The sequence below is a fragment of the Gavialis gangeticus genome, unplaced genomic scaffold (assembly GCF_001723915.1).
Source record: "Gavialis gangeticus isolate Ggan-Ray unplaced genomic scaffold, GavGan_comp1, whole genome shotgun sequence".
In the NCBI taxonomy this organism is placed as follows: domain Eukaryota; kingdom Metazoa; phylum Chordata; order Crocodylia; family Gavialidae; genus Gavialis; species Gavialis gangeticus.
In genome coordinates this window covers 78,165,227-78,188,240 of record NW_017729034.1, presented here as the reverse complement: position 1 = coordinate 78,188,240, position 23,014 = coordinate 78,165,227, and the positions used below count along the sequence as shown (strand labels likewise).

Sequence of the window (23,014 nt, the reverse complement as noted above, 5' to 3'; positions counted from 1 at the left end):
GAGGGCATTTGAGTCCATATCTCTCAGTTTCCAGGAGAGTGCCTGGAATGACAAAACTACAAGCTTGTCATTTTGAAGCTGGGCCACTGGATAGAGTGCAAGAGTCAGGGGCCAGAAAGTGAACACATAGTAGGGTGCTGGATTCAGTAGTCCAGAATGGAGGGCACTACTCTGGAAGGGAGGGAATTCTGCATTCTGGTGTCTGTACTCAATGTTATTTATGCATTTTGCATTACTTAATAATAGGACAAAATGAAAATGCCTTATTGGGAACAGTAGAGAGAACTTAAGTCTTCCACTGCCTGGGCTGGTGCCCTAACCATTAGGTACTAGACAAAATGTAAGAACAAGGAGTGCCTCCTTCATGCCTTTTGGATTCTGAGATACTGGAAGCATATACTATAAAACTTTGAGTCAAATGCATGAGAGGTAGAAGATCATACACTTTCCAAATGAGTGCCTGTAGGCAACTTTTTGCTCTGTGTGTGCTCTGGGCTGCCCATTAACAAAGTGGGATTGCTATTCACTTTTCAAGGTAGACTAATGTAGCTTTCCTGAAGCAAGACACTTTTTGGTGGGAAGTGGACCTGTAGATTTAGATATCTAGTAGGCAGAGTAGGATCTAGGCCTTAGTCTTCTCCCAGGAAGAATAAAACAAAAAAAGTTTTAGTTTTTAGTCTTAGTTGTAGAGCACATTTTCTGTATATCTTAGAAATTTACTGCTTTAACTTGAGTAACTGTGGCCTCCTACCATGGAATTTTAATGGGATTTTTCTGAGTCTACATCATTACTACAGACCTGCATTCTTTCTTAGGCATGTTTCATACCTTAGAATAGGTTAGATTTCAAGGTGCCATTATCTTACTCTTTATGCCAACAACTCACTTAACAATCCATCTATCCCCATGTCAATTTAAATTCTTCTTTCAAAATAATACTGTTCTTGATATTCAATTGTATACAGTAGTTTCAAGCTATGCCCCTACATTCTTGATATTGGCAAAGGGTATTCTGAAAATAATTCTGTAGTGTTGTCAACAGATTTGAAGGCACTTTTAGTTTAGGACCTAAATAAATAGATATAACACCCTTTTGAAGACTGATGAAGAAACATGAGCTTCACTGCCAGTCATTTGGAGTTGGCTTTTGACAAGTGACCTTAGTGATTTCAGTGGGTGCATCTACACATGCACTTTAGTGCACATTAGCCTATTTAATGTGCATTAAAGCATCACAAAAAAACCATGCACTTTTGCTAATGCACCTTTTTCTGGTACGTAACAATGGATGTACTAAATTTAATGCACATTAGCAAAAGTACATTAATGAATATGTAGACACACTCAGTGCTATTTACATGATGTCCAATTCTTGTTTACCTCTTGTTTTGCATAGCTACCTTCAGTTCTTTTGCCCATGTGTAAATGGCTGCAGAAGAAAACTAGGGCTTTTTATGTCACCCCCCATATTCCTTAGATTTAGCTTCAGCCTTGTTACAGCTCTCAGAATGGGAAGAGAGCATGCTATCTTATGTATTTCATTCAAAGTTATTGTAAAATTTCTGGTTTATGTTTTTCTATTTGGGGTAGATGCCAATCCTGAGCTTAACGGATTGATTTCCATATTAAATTAACTTGGACCCAACTGATTTTACACAACAAAAGCTTAGTTATTTCAAAATGGTTGAAAACAACTGTTATGTATTTGAACATAGACCTCTTTTTTCCATCCTTAGAGATACAGAATGAAACCCTACAGTTGGTCTCAGACAGAAAGGAACATTAAAGACAACCACCACACAATTTAATACAAACAGTCCTGAACAAGAGAGGCCTAAGACTTAATTGTAGATGAGATGCTGCAATTTGGAACAGAGGTACATTGCCAGAGTTAAGCATGAACATTTATATAACACCTGCATATAGTGTGGTGAAATTCAACTGAGGATGCCCCCCTGTCATTTTCATTCACCCATTTTTAAAAACAAACTTACTGGGTTGAGACATAATATATTGGTTATTTGAAATAAGAGAAATGCATGCTTCTTAATTCATTTTGTTATTTTTCTTTTCTTTTTTTTGGTGAACTAAATCCCAAACCTTCTGAGATGTCAAATGCCCACTACCTACAGATACTTTAACTAGGAACCAGAATATTGTATTTGGATAGGAATTTCTGCTGATTAGATTTTAAATATTTAAGTTTCTTGTATATTTCACTGTTGAATACAGTAAGAAGGATTTTCAAAGCTTCCTTTTACTTATTAAACAACACTGTAAATTCACATGTCCCATTTCAGTTTTAAGTTTGATCACAGGCTTATTTTGAGGCCACCCACATTCTAGTTAAGTTTTTTGTTCTAGGGCCTAGGCTCTTAAGTTAGTGGACCTTAGTGTAAGCATATAAATTAAAAAAATACTCCTACTGAGCTATTATGACCCTGACATTTCTACTAATTAAAACACATATGATCTGCAGTGTGAAAAGGGCTTGGACCTTCTGGCTGTCTAGCTTTTTTGTAGCAACTCAGAGATTTTTTTTATTTTGCCCAGCTGTGCTGTCGTGGCAGAAAGTCCACCAATGGTAAGAGTGCAGCCTTGCAAGACACTTTAAGCCACTGGAGCTGAACTGCTGAGGGACAGGGGCAGGTTGGGAAGGAGACTGGAGCTATCTGTAGAGTGGGTGGGCCAGAATGGCAGCCAGCTTCATTAATTTAGTGCATCCCTAAAGCAGCCCCAGAGGGGTCTTCAGTCTTCTGTTCCCTGGTGGAGGTATACACCACCATTTGCTTTCTCCTATGGACTGGTGACCTCCCCCAGTAGGATTGAATCTAGATGATTTTTTAACTAGGCTTAGTCATAGATCTCCTTCCAAGATCTCCTTCCTGCAGCAGATTAAGGGTGGATACGAATAAGTACAGGTCTACTGAACTTAAGGAGGCAGTTGGTCGATTTCATGGGCAGACCATGCCTGGCAGCCATTTTCATGGATGGAGTGTGGTGCCCCCCCCATGTCTCTGACTGGCTGAGGGGCCTTGGTGGCTCCACCCTCTGCCACTGATTGGTGAAGAAGGCTACTCATCATACAGCCCTGCCCTCACCACTAACTGGTGGAGAAGGGCAGAGCCACATGACAGGCAGACCTCTCAGCCAGTCAGTGGCAAGGAGCTGGGGCAGCAGCCATCTAGCCTGCAACCCTTTCCCCCTGGCAGGCTGCATGGCCAGGCCATAGCGGCCATGAAGACTTCTGGCTCCCACTAATGAGTCAGTCTTTTATTTTTAGTAATTTTTTCCTCTGGGGATTTCATGGAAATTGCCCAATTTCATGATTTCTGTGAAATCTGCAAAATCACAATTTGAGTAGGTCCCTTAGAATATGGCTCATATGATCCAAAATTCTCTCTATTTGAATACTGGCTCTTCAACATGGGGCTCTGACTTCATTTATTTATTTAGCATTCAAATTTTCCCAGTCTGCTAGAGAGCTCAAAGAGAGCTGCACCCCTTGCTCCAGAGAAAAAGGAAAAAATCCGTCTGTACCTATCTGACTATGGGGTAAAATTCCTTCCTAATCCCAAATGTGGTGATCAAAAATAATGATCAGAGATCATAAAAGTTAAAGCTGCTAGAGTCCTATTTAGGCCACCTGAGCTAGAGTTGTATTTCCTTCTGGTCATCTAAGGGACAGTTTTTAGTCACATAAATGGTGGTTTTGGTGTTTACATGCAGGTAGGAATTCATTTTCCACAAATGTGTAGCCCTAAATGCAGAGGCAACTGTACACATGCGTACCTGAGCATAAGCCCTGAAAGAGAAGTAGAGGACGACTCCCCCTCACATTTTAGCCCTAGTAAATGAATGATAAGTGCACATGCCTAGGAAGATGAAGACTCTAGGTACACCATTGCCTAGACTGGGTTTGAACATGCTGATTTCCTAGCACAATGCTTAAACCACCATGCCACAGGTCAGGTATTACACTGTCCTATCTCCAGCATTTCTTTTCAAAATGAATCATTGTACCTTGCTTTTAATAGTCTTTTCATAAAATTGAAGGTACCATAGTGGAGAAATATCTGCTGAACTAGGAGCAAGGCTCCAAGGTAGAACCGCAGTCTTATTCTCTTTCATAGCAGTAGCCAGCTCACTGAGCCAGAAACTCTCTGGTTTGCTTGTGTCCTTCTCTTACATATTTCTCACAAACCTCCCTACCTTTGCTACTCAAGGAGGCAGCTTCATAAGGAAAACTGGAGAAAGGCCTGGATAATGCCAGACCTGAGGTATGGTTGTTAGGCTACAGAGCTAGGAAGTCGAAGAGCTGCAGCTTCAACACCCCCTCTAAGTGGGGCTTAGAACCTGAGTTTCCCACTTCTCAGAGAAGTCCCCTGAGCACTTAGACAAAACGGGGGCTAAAAATTGGGAAGTTCACTTTTTTCCTCCATTTAACACCTGCTAATCCTGGATTTGGGGCCACCTGCATTTTCAGGACATGGATGCAAGTATGCATCCAAAAAGGTGTGCTATTTGTATGTTAGTACCAAAACTGGCACTTGGGGTGTGTGTAGATGAAATGGAGGCCCTAAATTGAAGCTGTGGGTTTTTAAAAACACCGCTTCAATTTAAGGCCAAGTAAACCCTGTGTCGTGCGCACACCCATGCACTTACCTGCTTCTCTGGTGGCGGAGAGGGGAGGGCAAGCTGCTGGCGGGTGGAGCAGTCCCTGGGCTGCGGGGGAGAGGCTGGTGCTTCCACCCATGGCAGTGGCAGTTCCCCCCAGATGGCACACACGCACCTGACTTGTGTGGTCTCAGGGGGCACCACAGCCACAGAGGGAAGCACCGGGGCCTCAGGCAGGCAGGCAGGATCCAGGAAAGAAAAAGATTGCTGTTTTTTCATTCCTTGGGTGGAGCCTGCCTTCCCGGGCTGCTGCCAGGCTTCCTGCACAGGCTTCCTGCAGAGCCCCTGAGCTGTACAGAGCCCTGTGCTTTGCTCCATGGCCGGAAGGCAGCAAACTAAAACTTCTCAGAGGAGTTTTAGTTTGCTGTGCCCCAAGTCATTCAAGGTGCGTTACTCTGCTGAATTTGCTACAGCAACTGGAATCACTGTGCAATACACTGCTGACACATGCGAACACCAAACACCAACACCATTAAAGTGGTGCAAAAGTATTTAACCCACTTTAAAGTGTCATGCACACATGCCCCTTGTTTCATCTATACACGGCCATAAATGCTGAAAAAACTGCCACTTAAATGACCACAGAGAAACAGGATTCCACCACCGGGTCCATTTGGCTACAAGTTCAGGTCTTTTTACATTATATTCATCAGATTTTTGTCCAATTCAGTGTTAAGATCACTAGCAATGCATTTCCACCATGTTCCTTTTTCAAGCATACTAAACTTTAAAAAAATAGAAAGTAGGCTTAGATGGACAGGGCTTTTCCCACACTTAATCAAGTGTATGCTACTGTAAAAAAGTCTGGGACATTATCTGCAATAAATATTGTTGCTATAATAGCTGACAGTAAACCCACCATTTTAACAGTACCTACTCATAGCTAGATTGAATATGATCAAGCTGTACAAATAGATGGGCACTGGTAACAACCCTGGAAGTTATCTAAAGGAAACTTAACTCTTCAGAACTGGAATTTTCAAATATGTATCACGGAGCATTAGTATTTATGAAAATAAGATCTGTTGCCTTTAAGTATCATAATTAAATTTGATATTTAACAGCATCAAGACTCTTTACACGAGGGAGATGAGAGCAGAGGTAGAAGAGTCCTCTAAGGGTGCATACCCATGAGCACACACTCTGGCTACCGGCCAGGCTCCAAGTGGCTGGCTTGGTGCTGCTGCTGCCCTGGGGAGATTCCAAAGGACCCAGGTAAGTCTGCTGAGGCCAGCCCAGGTGCTGGCCCCAGCCTCCCTTACTCCACCCAGGACAATTTCCTGTGCACCACAGTGCATGTGCAGGGGTGTCCTGGCGGACAAATAGCAGTGGCACAAATATGTGCTGCTGCTATTTGTCTTGCAGGGAACATGCCCCCCTGTATGTATGTGCTTGTGGGGACATGCTCTAAATTTTCACATTTAAGTTGCTTTCATTTGTGGGCTATGTAGAATGAGCTTATAGAATGGGGGCAAAGTAGTGTTGTGACAACATGTCTCTCTCATTCTTCCTTTTTCCCAGGGATCCTCTACCTGCATGAGAAATGGAAACCCAACCTCATGGCTGTTCTAGTCTATTACTCCTCCTACCTTAGAGAGAAAGATGGCTGAGGCTTGGAAAAGGCTATGCCATTATGACATTTAGTACATTTGTGACAGTATTAAGATGTGGGAAAGGGATCAAAAGAAGCAAATGCATACAGAACAGGGAAGGTTCTTTGAATAAATGTGATATCTTTTATTAGATCAACTAAATAGTTGGAAAAATTGTTCTTTACAAATTTTCGGGCACAAACATCCTTCTTCAGGCATGGGGAGAATCGGCGGTTGTTTTGTGTTCTCTTGGATGAAATAGAAGCCTAAATACAAAATGCAGATCTGTGAAAATGCAAATGCATGATAGGGAGGATCAGGGAGACAATAGGTGTGAGATACGTAGGTGGGGGTGGGTGAAGGGGGAATGCTGACCTGGTGACAGAATGTAGTTGGTAAAATGTAGAGAGGTTACCTGGGGTGTCATCAGGGGGCAGGTAAGTTATAATGTGCCATAAATCCAATGTCAGTGTTTAGTCTATGATTTTGTGTATCCCATAGATTTATAAAGTGAAGTTTGTAGGCTCATCTACAAAAGGTGTTTTGTAAATTCCCTTTGAGGATTAGAATTAATGGTGTGTGATTTATGGGGATTTTCTTTTTGTACTACAGCAATTCTTCACGCGGTATCCAGGTAGCTCGTTCAAAAGTGTGATCTCTCTCTCTGGAGGAGTGTCCTTGTTGAGTGAAAGCCCTTTTGAGATTTGTGAGGTGACTATTATGGGTGGTCTCTTCAGTGCAAATTCGGTGGTATCGGAGGGGTTGGCTCTATATTATAGTTTTCTTGGTGTGTTTAGGGTGATTGCTGATTCTGTGCAGATATGTATATTAGTAGGCTTCTTGTATATGGTGGCCTGTATTTTGCCATTCTGGATAGTGATCAAAGTGTCTAAAAAGGAAGTATTGGTGCTGGAGTATTCAAGAGATAGTCTGATGGAGGGGTGATGATTATTGAATTTGTGATGGAAATCAATCAGATCTGATCTTGATCTCTGATCCTTACTGCCATGATTTGCATATTGTCTTCTATTCCATCCAGGAGAGCACAAAACAGCAGCAGAATCTCCTTATGCCTGAAGAAGTGTTTCTGTGCCCAAAAGCTTGGAAAGAACACTTTTTCCAACTATTTAGTTGGTCTAATAAAAGATATCACGTTCACCCAAAGAACCTTGTCTGCCTGTGTCCTTAGATCAATATGGCTACAACCAACACCCCTGTATACAGAACAGAGAGATTCCAGAGAGATTCCATCAATTATACCTTTACCATTTAATAAACATGCATGAACCTTGAGCAGTTCTGCAAAATGAGTAATTCATGTTTCAATAGCAATATTTTATGCCTAAAGTGAAGTATGTGGGCCTGCATAATATGGCAATGGGGACTCCGACATACAGTTTAGTGAAATGAAGAAGATTCTTTTGAAAAATAATCTTATAGATTTAAGACTCAATCTCCCTTGTCCAATTCTTTATTTAGAAAGAGAAAAATGGCAATATGTGCTGTTCTCCACTAAAGTGGTGCTTTGCCAATTGTAAAAGTCAAATTCCAATATCATCTTTTGATCTTAGACTACAGAATAGAGCAATGATACAACAACAAAATAGCAAAACTTAGTACTATAGAGTTCCCATTTCTGATTGGCCCTTTCCTCACTGAAGGTAGAGCTAATGAGTTTTGAAACATTTCTTGTGGATTAGAGAAAAATAAATGCTAAACAACATAAACAGAAAAAGTGTCTTGACTGTAAAATTTCAGTTTTTCAGTCTGAGGTTTCTTTACCTAGATATCTTCAGGTTTAGATCAGTTATTTCCATTGTTACAACTTTTTCCTTCTATAATATAAGTCCAGGTAAGGAAATAATAATTTAGTAAAATTCTTAGGTAGGAAAAAATAAGGTCTGATTTTTGGCAGCACGGTTTTGAGAGAAGTTCATTTGTTCTCAGCAGCTGGCAGTTTTTGCTCTCAATGTTTACCTGTGTTAGATGTGGAACCAAAAAGACTGCATGACATACCATGAGCAGCTGCAACAACAGCACCAACAAAAGCAACATGTGTTGTTGGGCCTTTGGTTTCCAGGTGCTTGAGACACAGCAGATGTTCCTTCATTTTGTGACTGCTGCCTTTTTCTCATTTCAGCTACTTCAGTACCCAAGTGGCTATAAGAACACAGACATAAGAGATTTATAGCATTACTACACTCAAACATGAAGTACAATCACATTTTCTACATTCTTTATGTTGAACCTCAAAAACATTTAGCCACAAAGACACATGATCATGATTCTGTTCTATAAGTCTACTGTGATATAAGCAGTTTGATAAAGTACTGCATATCAGTGACATTCTTATGCTCCCACTGCCTTAAAGTCACATCTTTTCTTATCACTTTGACTGGAATAAAAAATGCTTGCTAGCTTTGTGACACTGGGACATGCATCAGAGCTTGCATAGCACTTGGTAGAGCTTAAGATATCATTTACAACGAAACTATCACAATCTTTTCTTTTTCACTGAAAATCGTAAGACAGTAATGCATATAAAACATGAGCCTGAGTTTTACTTTTGTTACTCCAAATCAGTACTAACTTCACTAGTCAGAGATGGATGCTAAAATTGATGTAAGTAAAAATTCACTGTCAGAGAAAATAATTATTATCATTATCATAACTTAAGGTTCATCCCCCGGACAGCTATTTTTTGTGAATTCAAAGAGCCATAAATGCTTTTCCTCTCAAGTTTTGGAACTACTCTGGATTTAAAAAGTTTTTCCACCCCTCATCAAACATTATTTCTCAGATTTTGTTAGGCCAAGTTATTTTTCCTTCCAGTGATCTGTAATATCCAGCTGGAATGGAAATCCTGGGCATTAGCTGCAGAAGAGAATAACTCCAATGATAAGACACATTTATTTTAGAAGTGTTGAGATGGCATTTCTTTCATTTGCACACCAAATTATAGCATTCAGTTTGCATGCACCCAAGCAGAAACAGTCTGCATTTGGATTTAAATTGCTTCTTGCTAAAGTCCCTGAAGTATTTGCAGTGCTACATTCCATAACAGTAGCTACTGAAGTCCATGGATGCTCACATTCTCCATCATGGGCACTACTCTTTGGCACCATAAATCCCCACTAAACAACCTGGGGCTGGTGTTATTTCAGGTTTTCATCCTCCATTCCATGCATTAGACTCTTAGGACATGCTGATATTGCTTCCATGGTGGGCTCAGGAGCCCCACTGTGGATGAAACTCCCCCTTGATCTTACCCTGCTCATGCCAAACGCTGCAAAAAGGAAATCAATATAGTGCCTTTAAAGCAACTCTGGCTATACGGGAAAAACCACAATGGAGGCTGAGAGCCTGGCAGCAGAAGTGGGTTCCCACTAGGGCTGTGCAAAATTTCACTGGCCGTTTTGATTTGACACTGTTTTGACTCATTTTGAGCTCGAAACAGCGAAATTGAATTGAAATGAAGGGCTTCAAAACAGCCTTAAAATAAAATGAGGCTAGCTGAAACATTTAAAAAGTTTTGAAACGTTTCAAATTTCAAAGCAGCCAGAAGCTAGGTGGTGGGAGAAAGGGAAGAATCAGGGCTGCGCTCCCAATGGCTCCACAGCCCCATGTGGCTCAGCCAGGAGTGCAGGCCTGGTTCTCCCCACCTCCCGCAGCCAGGCTGCGGGAAGCTGATCTCAGCGCAGGGGAAGAGAACTGAGTTCCTTTCCCCAGCCTGATCGTAGGGCTGGGGAGGGGAACTGAGTGATTGGGGTCAGTTCCCTTCCCCAGCTCCCCAGTCCCAGGTAGCAGCACCCAGCTTCCTTCCCTCATCTGGTAGGCAGATGGGGGCCCACAGCCCCGGGAGGACCGGCACAGCCCCTGCAGCCCTCCTGGGGTTGTGGGCCCCCATCTGCCTGCTGGATGAGAGACGCCGTTTTGAGCTTCCCCATTTTAGTGAATAGGGAAACGTCGAAACAGCGTCACTGTTTCAATGAAACAAAATACAAATTGAAATTGAAAGGTGTTGTTTTGCCCAGCCCTAGTGCCCACCATGAACTAGGTACTTGACACTTTTTCAAGCAGTAGTTCACATGCACTGACTATGAATGATGTGCTTCACTGCAGTACTCCCTAGCATGGCTAGGAGCAGTGTGGGAATGCTTGTATACCTTCCAAGAAGGAGTTAATAAAGGAATAGTATTTACACTGTTATTATATACAAGTGGCCTAATCAAATAAAAAAAAAAAGTAGGATCATATTAAAAAATGACAGATTTAATCATAAGGCACTCTATACAAATCAGAACTATGGCTTCCACTGCTTGGGTATGAACTACAAGAGTTTTCTGCCCTTTGTAAAGACTCATACTAATGCTACTGATGCTATTTCTCATGTTTGTGTTTGTCATAGTTTATAGAAGGCCACAGATGTAAGCAAAGAGGATTGAAGATTTAAATGATGTGTTTTTTGTAAGACATTGACAGTTGCAGTAAAGATTTTCACCTTTTAGTCGACCCTAAACATAGGTAATTGACTGGATATTTTGACACAGCTGAGAGGAGTACCTTTATTTTTATGCTAGCATTGCATTTGGTTTATTATTCATGGAAGGTGAGGGGAAATGCCATCAGTCTGAACTATAAGGTCCCTTCCAGCACCCAACATCTATGAAACTATGAAACATGATGACATGCAGGTCAGACATCTGACAGTCACTTTTTCTGAATGGCATACAGGGATAACTCTCTTAATGTAAGTTGCAGTTAGGCTACTTCACAGTCAGGGCCAGCCTGTCCTATCCTGCAAAACCTGTGGCTACAAGAGACTCCCTGCATCCAGCCACTTGGCATCCCCCACCACTGCCAGCTTCACATCTGGCCACTCGCTACCTTCTTTGGCCACTTAGCCTCCTCCCCCCGCCTTCCTTCTTCGTGTCAGGGGGCCCCAAAACAATTTCTTTCAGGAGGCCCCAAAAAATTGTGGGCCGGCCCTGTTCACAGTTAAAAGCATTTGCTTTATTATACAAATACTTTATGCCAAGAAAGACATAATGGATTCCACCCTGAGGAATTTAAATTCCAAACGGTTTGAACTGGGAGAACGTCTATTCACCTGGGCACCCCAAGAGAAGACAAGGTCTAACCAGTCACAAGCTGCTGGGAGACTGTTTTAGATTGGACATAAGGAAAAACTTCTTTACCACCTGAGTCTCCAGAGTCTGGAACAGACTCCCCCCAGAAGTGGTGCAAGCACCTACTTTGGATAACTTCAAGAAATGCCTTGGATGCTTATCTTGCTGGGGTGATCTGATCTCAGCTGACTTCCTGCCCTTTGGGAAGGGGGCTGGACCCGATGATCTCACAAGGTCCCTTCCGGTCCTAATATTTATGAAATCCTATAAAATGAAGAGATGATATGTCCAAAACCTTGAGTTGTGCCTGTTGAAGCCTGCACAGTGGCTAAGATTTGAGCAGGGACATACAAAACAGATTTTTTTTCCACATAGAAAGTAAATACATTTCACCCAGACATAAATTCTATAAACATTTTGGATATCACTACACACGATTTATTAGTCCCTCAGAACAGCAAGAAAAGATTCAACAAGGACAAATGCCCTCCCCACCAAATGACAGAATCAACAAATGACAGATTCAACAAGACAAATCCTGTACTTGGGGTGGAATAACCTAATGAAAAAATACAGACTGGGGAATGACTGGCTAGGCTGCAGTACTGCAGAGAAGCACCGCGGGGTTACGATGGACCACAAGCTCAATATGAGCACAGGAATGTTGCTTGCAAAGTGACTACACTTTATTCAGCACTACTGGGGCTTCACCAGGACTACTCGTCACCTATACATGAGCATGGAGTCTGTTCCAATGTGCTGGAATTCCAGTGTGTCAGAGCAGACTCAATTAATAGAGTTTGCTGGAGCATGGTAATTACTTCCCATGCTTAAAAATGGTGGTAGAGACACTTTATCTAAAGCTTGAATGAGCTTTAGTTCAAGCGCCCCCATCACGGTTTAAAAGTGTGGTGACCCTAATACAAGAAACACGGCGGCACTTTAATTAGAGCAGCTCTTGGAGTCGCTCTAATTAAAGCACCACCTCCTGCACCCCTGGAGCACAGTGCCCACAGTGTCCAGTTTTGGGGCACTTCAAAAAGGACGTGGACTGTTTAGAAGGAGTCCAGTGCAGGGCAACAACAATGATAAGAGACCTTTGAGGCAAGATTTCTGAAGAAAGCTGAAAGAACTAGGGTTGTTTCTCCTCGAGAAGAGAAGACTGAGGGCGGGATTTGCTAACAATTTTCAAATACTCAAAGGGTGATTGTAGAGAGGGTGGAGATGGGTTTTTCTCTATGGCTGTAGGGAACAGGACTAGGACCAATGGCCTCAAGTTGCAGCAGAGGAAATTTAGGCTGGAGTGAGAGGATATTTCTGACTATGAGGGTGGTCAAGCTACTTAGAGAAGGTGTAGAACCTCCATGCTTGGAAACTTTCAAAAGCAAGTTAAACAGAAACTTAGCCACAATGGTTTAGTTGGGGATGATCCTGCCTTAAGCAGGAGGCTGGCCTAGATTACCTCGTGAAGCCCCTTCCTGGCCTTACTCTCCTATGATCCTGTGAACACATATCAAAGTGTTTTCAGGATCAGTCTTTGGCAATAAAGAAATACTGGATATTATCACACAGGGTTAAATTATAAAAATGAAAAGTATCTACATACCATATTTACTTGAATATAAGATATTTTCCTCTCCCAATTAGCTTAGGGAAAAAAAGCCCCTTACCTTATATTCACATACGGAAAAACCTCATTAAACACCTTGTCTATCATTAAATTGCTGCCAGAAACAGCATGTGCTCAGTTATGGAAACCAACTATGAAACTGGTTGAATGCAGCCCACACTGAGCATACCTGTAAACTGCATGGCCCACACTGGGCAAACATACTGATGGGAACCTTTCTCCTCATCTCCTTCTCCCTTGCAACAGACTCCTCCTCCTCTATGGGCCCCCATCTTTCCCTACCCATCTGGCCTAATATTTTTCCCCACCTCATCTGCTTCCTCTTCCCTCATCTCTGCCTCTTGCAGTCCTATCCCCCTCCTCCCTGTCTGCTTTCTCCTGCCATACTCTCTCCTTCCTGTCTTCCTTTGATTGCATTTGTGGATGGTTTGGGACTGGTATGGAACACGTGACTCAATTCTCTGGAAAAATTACACTTCTATTCCTTCTTACACTCTCACCCCATAACCCTTTTCCCCACATGCCATGCAAATTTCATACGGGAAGGCCATTGCCACATGCCTCTCCACCTTGCACCTCAGATAGCTTCAGGTGTCCACAGTAAATAATCAGTCTTTTGTGGGGCCCTAAGGTGATTCCTGGAGGCAGGTTTCATACCCCGCCTGCCCCTACTGAGTCCACCCAGAGGAATACCCAGGTTCCCCAGGCCCTAATCCACATCCTTTCTGGGCCTCAGACCTTGCCTATGTTCTCTACTTTCTCACAGTGCCTCAGTAGCCAAAAACGTATAGCTTCCTCTTCAGTAAAGTCCATATACATCTTAACTGTGACTACTCTTTCTTGGGTGTCCTCAACAGCCTCACAATCAAAATGTACAAGGATGGGGTCTTCCCAACATTCCTTGTAGGCCTCTCAGAAATTTTGGTACGCCATCTCGTCTCTAAACATTACCTCCCACTCCAAGTTGCTTGGCATCTGGATTAGGCAATTCATATCAAGTGCCCAAAGCTTCGGTGTCCCCTGCTGAAATCATCCCGCTGAAATCCAGCTGAGTCATCTCCAGCTTTGAAATGCCAGAGTGAAAACTTTGCCTTGGGGAGATCCCTATGCAGAACCGTTTCCTCCCCGCAGCTCTCATCCATTGTCTTCCACCAGGTGCTGTCCATCCTGTTTCTTCCTTTGCCTTCATTCCAACTGCTGCTGCTGCCATTGCCACCATTGCTGCTCCATCCACTGACAATCCGTCCTATACCTTGCAGCCAGACCATGCCACCACCTTGATCTTGGCCACCAGGCTGAGAAGCAATCTACTGATGGGAACTTACTGCAAAGCTAGGTTAGTGCAGCACACCTGAATAAGATATAATACTCATGCTCAGCCCCCCTCAGTGCTGACTTTTTCTCAAGTCATAGTTAACCACTACATCAAATACATTTTGACTTCCTCTTCACTCCCACAGCTGAGCAGTACCATTCTTTCCTGTTTCTATCAGTCTTAAATGTCTGGCAGACATCACCAAATGTCTGTGTAGATGAAGGAAGTCTGTTGCTCTCTCTCTCAGTCCATTGCATGTGACTAGTGTGGTCTCACCCTCCATGCTCCATGCTCCTTATGGAATATTCTGTGCTGAAACTTGCAGCAGTTTGCAAAAAGGTAGAATGAATCACTTTTGGTTTAACTAAATCTGTAGGTACACCTAATAATTTGCATATATAAAAATTTCTATGAGCAGGGATCCTGATTGTCCCTGATAAAAAAATTACAAATTCTCTGCTAACCCCCCCCTAAATCCATGATTAAAATTAAAGCCCCCCCTCTCCTCCCAACAGCCCCCCTGGCCCTGCTGGTGCCCCTCACTTCCCACTCATACCCTCTGCTCCCCAGCCCTGCTGGAGGGGGCCCCCAGCAGCCAGGACTGTGGACCCAGGTCCATAGCCCCCTGCCCTCACTCCCCGCCAGCTGCAGGCTCAGGCAGGGTGGCTCCCCACTGCTGCGTGCACTCCCAGGGAGCAGGGGAGACCCCCCAGATCTGTACCTGGGCCAGGCACAGGCTGAGGCTGCTGCCCAGCTGAGTAGGGTTTGGGAGCCCTGGTGGAGAGCAGGATGGGGCTGTGGATGGCTTGTCCGAGGGAGGGGGAGGCCTGGCTCCCCACTGCCGCGCACACTCCTGGGGTGCAGTGGGGACCCGCAATCCCGAGATCTGCACCCAGGGCAGGAGCAGCCTGCAAGCTCGAGCTCCTGCCCTTCTTCACTCCCTTGGGGCCTCCCTAGCACAGTAGGCCTGACCTGGCATGGCTGGGGACAATGAGGACAATGGGGTGGCAGCTTGCAACTCCTCAGTGTTGCAAGCTGCCACCCCACTGCCCTGGCAACATGCCTCCAGTGCCTGCTGCTGCTTTGAGGGGTGCAGCCTCATGCCACTGTCCTCACTACAGCCCCACACACAGGAGGCACATCACCAGGGCAGCGGGGGTGAGCAGTGGCAAGGAGGTTTTCTGTGTGGCTCATCTGCTCTCTGTGTGGCTTCTTCACTCCCACAATCTTATATTCTAATGAAATACTAATCTACAAAATATGAGGCGCAGGACCCAGGGGGAAGTAAACAAACAATAGCAACACCCCAGAAAAAGGAGGGGCCCTAGATGAGAAGAGGGGTGTGGGGAGATATCCTAGATACCCCAGCTTCCCCTTTAACCAACTTAAATATCTCAACTATTCATCATGGGGGGGGAACCCCCCCTCCCCTGTGGGAATCCCCTTCTCAGGCAACTCACAACTCCTCCAAGGGCCAGGTAAGACTGTCTTCATCTTCCAGGGTGAGGCATATCTCCCCTTAGCAGGGGGACCTCAGCTGCTTTGGGGCTCTTCCAAACTCCTGCCTGCTCCGGGCCTTGTGTACAGCTCCATGCACCATTGGCCCTGTCTTGTGCCAGGGATTGGAGACCCTAGCCACCTGGTGCAGCTCCGGGGTCTCAGTCTGCTCCTGGACCCCGCATGCACTGACCCACGCACCGACTGCCTGGCCTTGTGCTGGAGGTTGGAAACTCAAGCTGCCTTGTGCAGCTCCCAGGGTCTCAGTCCCTTTTGGACCCTCTGTGCACTGGCTGTGGACCGACGCTGCGTTCTCTTGTGGCAAGGTTGTGGGATGCAGCCACTTGCTGCTCCTCATCTGATGAGGAGTCTTCAGGCTCTTCCAGGGCAACAGCTCCACCCCACTGGCCAATTCTGTCAGCTCTTCCTTGCCCTCCTCTCCATTCCTCAACGTAGCCACCCATGTGCCAGGCATGCTCCTCTTTTATTCCCTTTGGGGGCTCTGCCCCAGATTGCAAATGGACCAAATGGAGGGGGGGGGGGTTATTCCCCTCTCAGATCCATCTCCTCACCTTGCCCCTTGGTAGGGGCAGGGCAAGCCTCTCCCTTGCCATCACCTGTTTGGTGGGAATGCCCCACCAGTTGCTCAGCCAGTCCACCACATCCGTCCCTGGTGAAGGGTGGACTCCAGGCCCGGAGATTACTGGGCCCAACGAGCGGAGATGGGTACTCCCCCTGGCACTCCAGGGGCATCATAGATGAAGTGCCAGACTGGTTGTTGGTCACGCCTCAGTTGAGGAGTGTTGTCCTGGGCAGGGCTCCATGAAGGCCCTGGTGACTCAGGTACCCTCTCACTTGCAGACTCCTCTCTACTTGCAGATGGAGACAATGGGGTGCTTCTTTTCTGGAGCATGCAGGTGAGTTGTCCTCCCCTTCAGCCCTTCCAGGTGAGGCCCCCCTGAAAACAGCTCCTGAGTTCTCATCACTTTCAGGAGCAGCGGGCGCCAAACTCTGGTGAAACTCAGTGGGGTACCACCTGTCCAAGTTGGAGTCTGACTCCACTGGGGGTGCCGCAGTTGTGGGTTCCCTGGCAGGAGGCCTGACTCCATGTGATGGGTGAGGCGTTTGTTGCAGTGGTTCCCTCTCAGGCCAACAAAGCCTCACTAGTTCTCCCACCAGCAATAGGAGATTCCTATGCATGACCCGACTTTGCCCTGACCTGGTCTCAGGGGCGATCTCATATACGGGAAGATTCCCCAATTGCTTTACTATAGTGTAAGGTTCTGCTCCCCAGCGGTCAGTGATCTTATGCCTCCCAGTCAGTCCTAGACTCCTTAGAAATACCCAATCTGCCTGCTGCAGCCCTTATTTGTGGACGTGGGCATCATAGTTTCTTTTGTGGCACTGTTGGTTCCTTCCAGCAGTTTTTGCCGCTAACTGATATGTGCATCACAGGCGGTCTCTTTACTGCTGGGCAACTTGCCCATGGGTCACCTGGGTTTCGTAGGCCCGCTCTACTCTGAAACACAAAACAATGGGCAAATGGGGCTCTCTCCCAAACATGAGGAGATAAGGGCTGACTCCTGTGGCGTCATTTCATGTTGAATTGTAAAAGTGCACCAAGTATGCTATATACTGGCTCCACGCAGCCTTCTGTTCATAGCAGAGTGTGCCTAACATATTTAGAAGTGTGTGATTAAAGCGCTCAGGCTGAGGATTTCCATGAGGGTGGTGTGGTATGGTTCTGGACTTCTGGATCCCAGCGATGGTCAGCACTTCCCATAGCAACTTACTTTCAATATCCCATCCTTGATCAGAATAAATCCAGGCTGACAAACCAAACGCAGAGAAATATTTTTCCCATAGCACTTTTGCCACAGTCCACACTGTCTGGTTTTGAGTGGGAAAGGCCTCGGCATATTGGCTAAAGTGCTTGGTTACCACTAGCACGTTTCCCTTCTGGTTCCCATCCCCTTCAATGGATAAAAAGTCCATACATACCAACTCCATGGGCTTGGAGCTCTGGATGGTAATTAACTATACAGTCTGGATAGGGAAAGTCTTCTGCTGGACACACTGATCACATGTGAGGCATTTTGCCTTTACATCCTCAGCTGTTCTGGGCCAGAAAAAATGCTCTCAAGCCAAGGCCAGGGTACTCTCTATTTCTGTGTGTCCAAAATCATCATGTAAGGCCTTGAAGGCAAGTGCCCAATGCCTCTGGGGAAGAATTAGCTGCCAAAGCTTCCACCCCTCTGCAGCCTGTACCTTACAGTATAATACCCCATCAAATAATCTGAGCCTCTCCCATTCCCGCAATAGGAAACAGGCCATGGGGGTAATGTGGCTGGTGGCTAGAGGTTGGCTTAGTCCCAATTGCTGGGCATGCAGCATGTCCTGCATGTCTGGGTCTTGTTCTTGTGCTGCTCGCCACTCTGCAGCAGTCATCTGGGGCAGTACTGAGGGTGTCAGGGTGGTATACCGAGCCCAAGTCTGTGGGATCCCTTTAGGGGGTACCCCCAGCATCTCAGCCACACAGACAGCATTCACTCCCTCCACCATGGAGTCCTGAGTCTGTAAATCTCAGATGGCTTGAACAGTCTCAGGATTCCATACACTCCTAGAGGTGGGGGACAACAGTCTGGAGAGGGCATCAGCATTCACATTTTTTCGTCCAGCTCGATAATGCAAGCTAAGGCAGCAATCCATTGATGGCTGGTGGCATCCAACTTTGCATTGGTGAGTACACAGGTGAGGGGGTGACTGTCCATCCACACCTGGAAGGTGGTGCCTTATAGGTAGTCTTTGAACTTCTCTATAACTGCCCAATTGAGGGCTAAAAATTTCAACTTGTGGGCAGGGTACCGGGCCTCACTAGGGGCTAGTCCCTGGCTAGTGAAAGCCACTGGGCATCGGCATCCATTATGTAGTTGATATAATACAGCCCCAAGTCCTGACAGATGGGCACCTGTGTGCAGGATGAAAGGCCTGTTTTGATCGGGGTAGGCCAATGTTGGCACATTGGTAAGCTGCTTGATGACCTTGCGGAAGGTACCCTCGTACTGGGTATTCCATCGAGAGCCAAAGGGTTTGCACCCCAGCAAGGCTTCACACCCCAGCAAGGCCCTTAAAGTTGCTTTTGGCCCCCCACTTCCTGGATGGCTTTCCCACTTGGTAACCCTGGATGATCCTTCACAAACCACCAGTAAAACCCAGCGAACCTCAGGAACCACTTACACTCTCTAAAATTATTCGGCTGCGGCCAGAGAGTCACAGCACTGACTTTCTCAGGGTCCGTACTAATCCCATCCTGTGACACTATGTGCCCCACATACTTGATAGAAGATTGGCAAAATTTACACTTATCAATGGCTAGCTTAAGCCCTGCCACTTCTAGTCAATCCAGCATACGGAGAAGCTGGTCTTCATGTTCCTGTAGAGTTTTACCAAAAACAATAACATAATCCAGGTAAACCAATACCTGGGTCAAGTGCATTTCTCTAGCCACCTTTTGCATCAGCCCTTGGAAGTGGTTGAGGTGTTGGAGATACCTTGGGGCATGCACTCAAACTGATAAAATCTGAGAGGACAGATGAAAGCTGTCTTTTCTTTATCAGCTTTTTGCAAAGGGATTTGATTATAACCACTTGGAAGGTCCAGTACCGAGAACCACTTGCTGCCTACCAAACAGTCCAGGGCTTCTTGTCCTCATGGGATGGTATATTGGTTGACCACAGTGTGGGCATACAGAGTGTGGTAATCAGTGTACATTCACAAATTCCCATTCTTCTTTCACATGATGACTATGGGTGAAGCATAGGGGCTTTTCAACTTGGAGTTGATCTTATAGTCTAAGAGCTCCTGCAGGTGACACCTGACCTCCCCCATCTCAGCTAATGATATATGGTGAGATCTTTCACAGAAAGGCCACGGATCATTAAGGAAAATCTGGTGCTTAACACCTTTGGCCTCTCCCACACCCCAATCATGCAAGGAGAATACATGGGATGGACCCCGGAGCTTTTTCCAGAGCCTGACTTTCCAAGCCTCAGGCACAGGGGAGTCCCCAAAGTAAAACCATTTGGGATTGATTGGTGGAGGATCACCCCTCAATGTAGGGTTCACCACTTCAGCCTCTCTCACTGCAGCCACCTTCTATCCCGGGTGCACCACGACACCCCACATAGTGGGGCTGACCACAACAACAGTAACCGGCTCACTGTATTTTGGGTTTCAAATGCACATTGAGGACCTTCAAAACTCTAGGTCCCTCTTTTCCAGGGAAAGTCTTCACAATGACCAACACCACTTGCTGGGGACCCTTTTCCCATTGGCATAATATGGGCAATCCTGGGATCCTTTGAGGCGCAGCCCCAGAAATCTTCAGTGTTCCCAAGACCTGGGAGGTAGTATCCACACCCTTATGTTCCCACCTTGTGTAAACTTTGGAGCACAGTGTATGCATTTTTAATTGCTTTCGGTAACATGGGCTGACTTGCTGTCTACAATACCATAGCAGAACTTGAAATATACTGCATTATACTACTATAACGAGGAAAGCTCTCTTCATCCACCCTGGGTCAGGACACACCAGAGCGATAGTGGACACCCCTTTCTCTATCTTGGCTATTGGCGCGGGAAATTTTATTTGTATAGCAACACAGCTGCTATACAGGTATTGGTCCTGACAATCCACAGAGCACTAAGCCCATAAGAGGGTGCAAGGGCAAGTGTTTAAAATGCTTCTTATAAAAAGATTCAAACAGAATGGTGACTTGTGACCTGCTATGCAGAATGGCACAACACCCACAGCCATTCACAGTCACGAGGACCTCGGCTATAGGCCCTACTAGTCCCTCTAGCTGGGAGTTCAGGGTTGAAGTTTGGGAGTCTGATGGGGCCTGGGGTGGAGCCAACTCCCTTGCTCTGCCCCTTTCCCATTTCCCATCTCCCACTGGGTCTCTAGCCTCTGGAAAACCAGGTCTGGATTATTTGGCTGCATACACCCGTGGATCAGGTGCCCATATTCCCCACATCTAGAATAGAACCCCGTGGTTCTAGGATGGGTTCTTACCTCAGGTCTGGCTAGAGCATAACGGCTTGACCTGGGCTGCACGCCAGGTGAGGCCCCAGCCACACGCTTATCCGCCATACGATACACCACACCGACCTCGTGGCCCGCCAGGACACTGCCTGGTAGGACTATTTTGGCGAGGTGAGGCCGACGGGCCCCGGTGGCAGAGCCTGTACTCTGACCTGATCCCCAGAGCCACTGGGGACCTAGGCTGGCAGCTCCTTCACGGGGCTGTCGCAACGGCTGGCCCATTTCGAACCAGTCTCTGACCAGTGCCCATTCTGCCTTGAGAGGGAGACTCTGGTGCACCTTGCCATTGAGTGCGCCAGACTGCAGCCCCTACACCTCCTTCTCCAGAACTTGCTCCTCAAGTTCTGGCTGCACTACTCCCCTCACCTTTTGGTTTATGCACACCCCGTCCGCCGCCCCACCAAGGCCTGGGACCTACTCGTCAGCCTCCTCCTGGCTCTGGCCAAGCTTGTCATCTGGCTATCCAGGAAGGATGCTCTGGCTGGGAAGGCTCCCGACGACCTTGGGGCATTTTTCCTCAGTGTCCTTCGCGCACATCTCCGGGAGGAGTACCACTGGGCAGTAGCGGCTGGCGAGCTCCCTCAGTTTGTGAGCCGGTGGGCACTGTCTGGGGTGCTCTGCTCGGTGTCCCCAGGGGGAACACTAGTTTTGAACCTATGACCCGCATGAGCACACCCTGTTTTCTCTTTTGTTGTCCCCTGTAACTTATTGGTGTTTTTAAGGCATTGGTCACCCTACCCAGTGGCGGCCCCCCCTTGCAGTTTTAGGCTTTTAACTTTTTTAAAGCTTTTAGCCTTTTATATAAACTGCATGAAGAACATCGAGTGCTGGATGCCAATTTGACGACCCATCCCTGCAATTTTAGTTGATGTGGTCACGGCGCTGGTTGCTGTGCTCTCTCAGTATGTCCAGCAGATGATGAAGATTTTCTTCAGTATCTGCCAGGTTAGCAAAGTTTCGTGTATATGGGGAACCCAGGACTCAAATTCTTCCTCCCCTACAGGGACTGGAAGGTTTCTGGAAAAAGTTCCTTAGTCTCTTCTGCCATCACCTGATTGGTGGGAATGCCCAAATAATTACTCAGAACCCTTCCAAGCCAGGCTGTTGCTGGCCAGTCCAACACATATATACACTTAAAATTATCCATTTTTTGCATAACTTTAGGCATACAAGGGAAATATGTAATTTTTTTTCTCACTACTGATTATTAGAAATAGTACTCTATCATATCATTTTTGGCACAATTAGGGTTGCATATGCAGTCATAATGAAGACATTTGTAACTTGACTGCTCAGCTTAGCTGTAACTTTAGTGATAGGACTTCTAATTTACAATAGCAGAAGGTGAGAATCAACCTACATTTCAAATGAGGACTGATCTACCTTCTAGTATATATTATGACCACAACATGATAATATCTGAATGCCTCACAAACACAAATGGGATTTTTTTTTTAGGCTTCTAATATACCTGTAACATATGGCACTACTATTCCTGTTCTACAGATGTGGAGTGCAGGAACAGCATAGATTATTTATCTGAGTATTAGTTACATAAAGATGTGAATTTCTGGTTTTGTTTTTTTTTAATTTAACATTGCAAAGCAAGAGAATCATATAGATCCTGTGTATGCAGTCAGTAGAAAACAAGGTAGATTTTCATCTTATAAACTAAATTAGAAATGTATCTAGTAGGGCTGTGCGAAGCTTCAGTAGCCAATTTGATTCAGAAGAGATTTGGCACAATTCAATGACCAAAGCTCGAAATCCAAATTGAATTCGGAGACTAATTAAAAGCTGCCCAGCCAAGGCAGGGGGCACTGGACTTGGGGAGGGGAATGGGTGAGTGCAGGATGCGGGTGCAACAGCACTCGGAACTCAGGTTGTATCCTGCTGCCACTTCCCCAGCCGGGGCTGGGGAGGCAGAATGCGGGTGCGGCTCACTCCGGGCGGAACAGGGCAAGCGGCAGCAGGGTATAGCCCCAGCTTCTAGTGGTGCTTCCCCCACAGTCCACACCCCCCCTGCGCTGGCTGGGCAAGCAGTGGCAGGGCCCCCCCCCCCCCCCCCCC

The 23,014-nt window shown here is 45.9% G+C and overlaps 1 protein-coding gene across 1 annotated transcript in view; it reads right to left on the bottom strand.

The window, feature by feature from the left end:
- Positions 1–23,014, bottom strand: part of RGS17 (regulator of G-protein signaling 17) — a 129,021-nt gene that overhangs the window by 29,230 nt on the left and 76,777 nt on the right. Inside the window, exon 2 of the mRNA XM_019527604.1 lies at positions 8,286–8,429. Coding sequence (XP_019383149.1) covers positions 8,286–8,404 — 119 coding nt within the window. The 5' untranslated portion in view covers positions 8,405–8,429. The remainder of the gene's footprint in view (positions 1–8,285; positions 8,430–23,014) is intronic.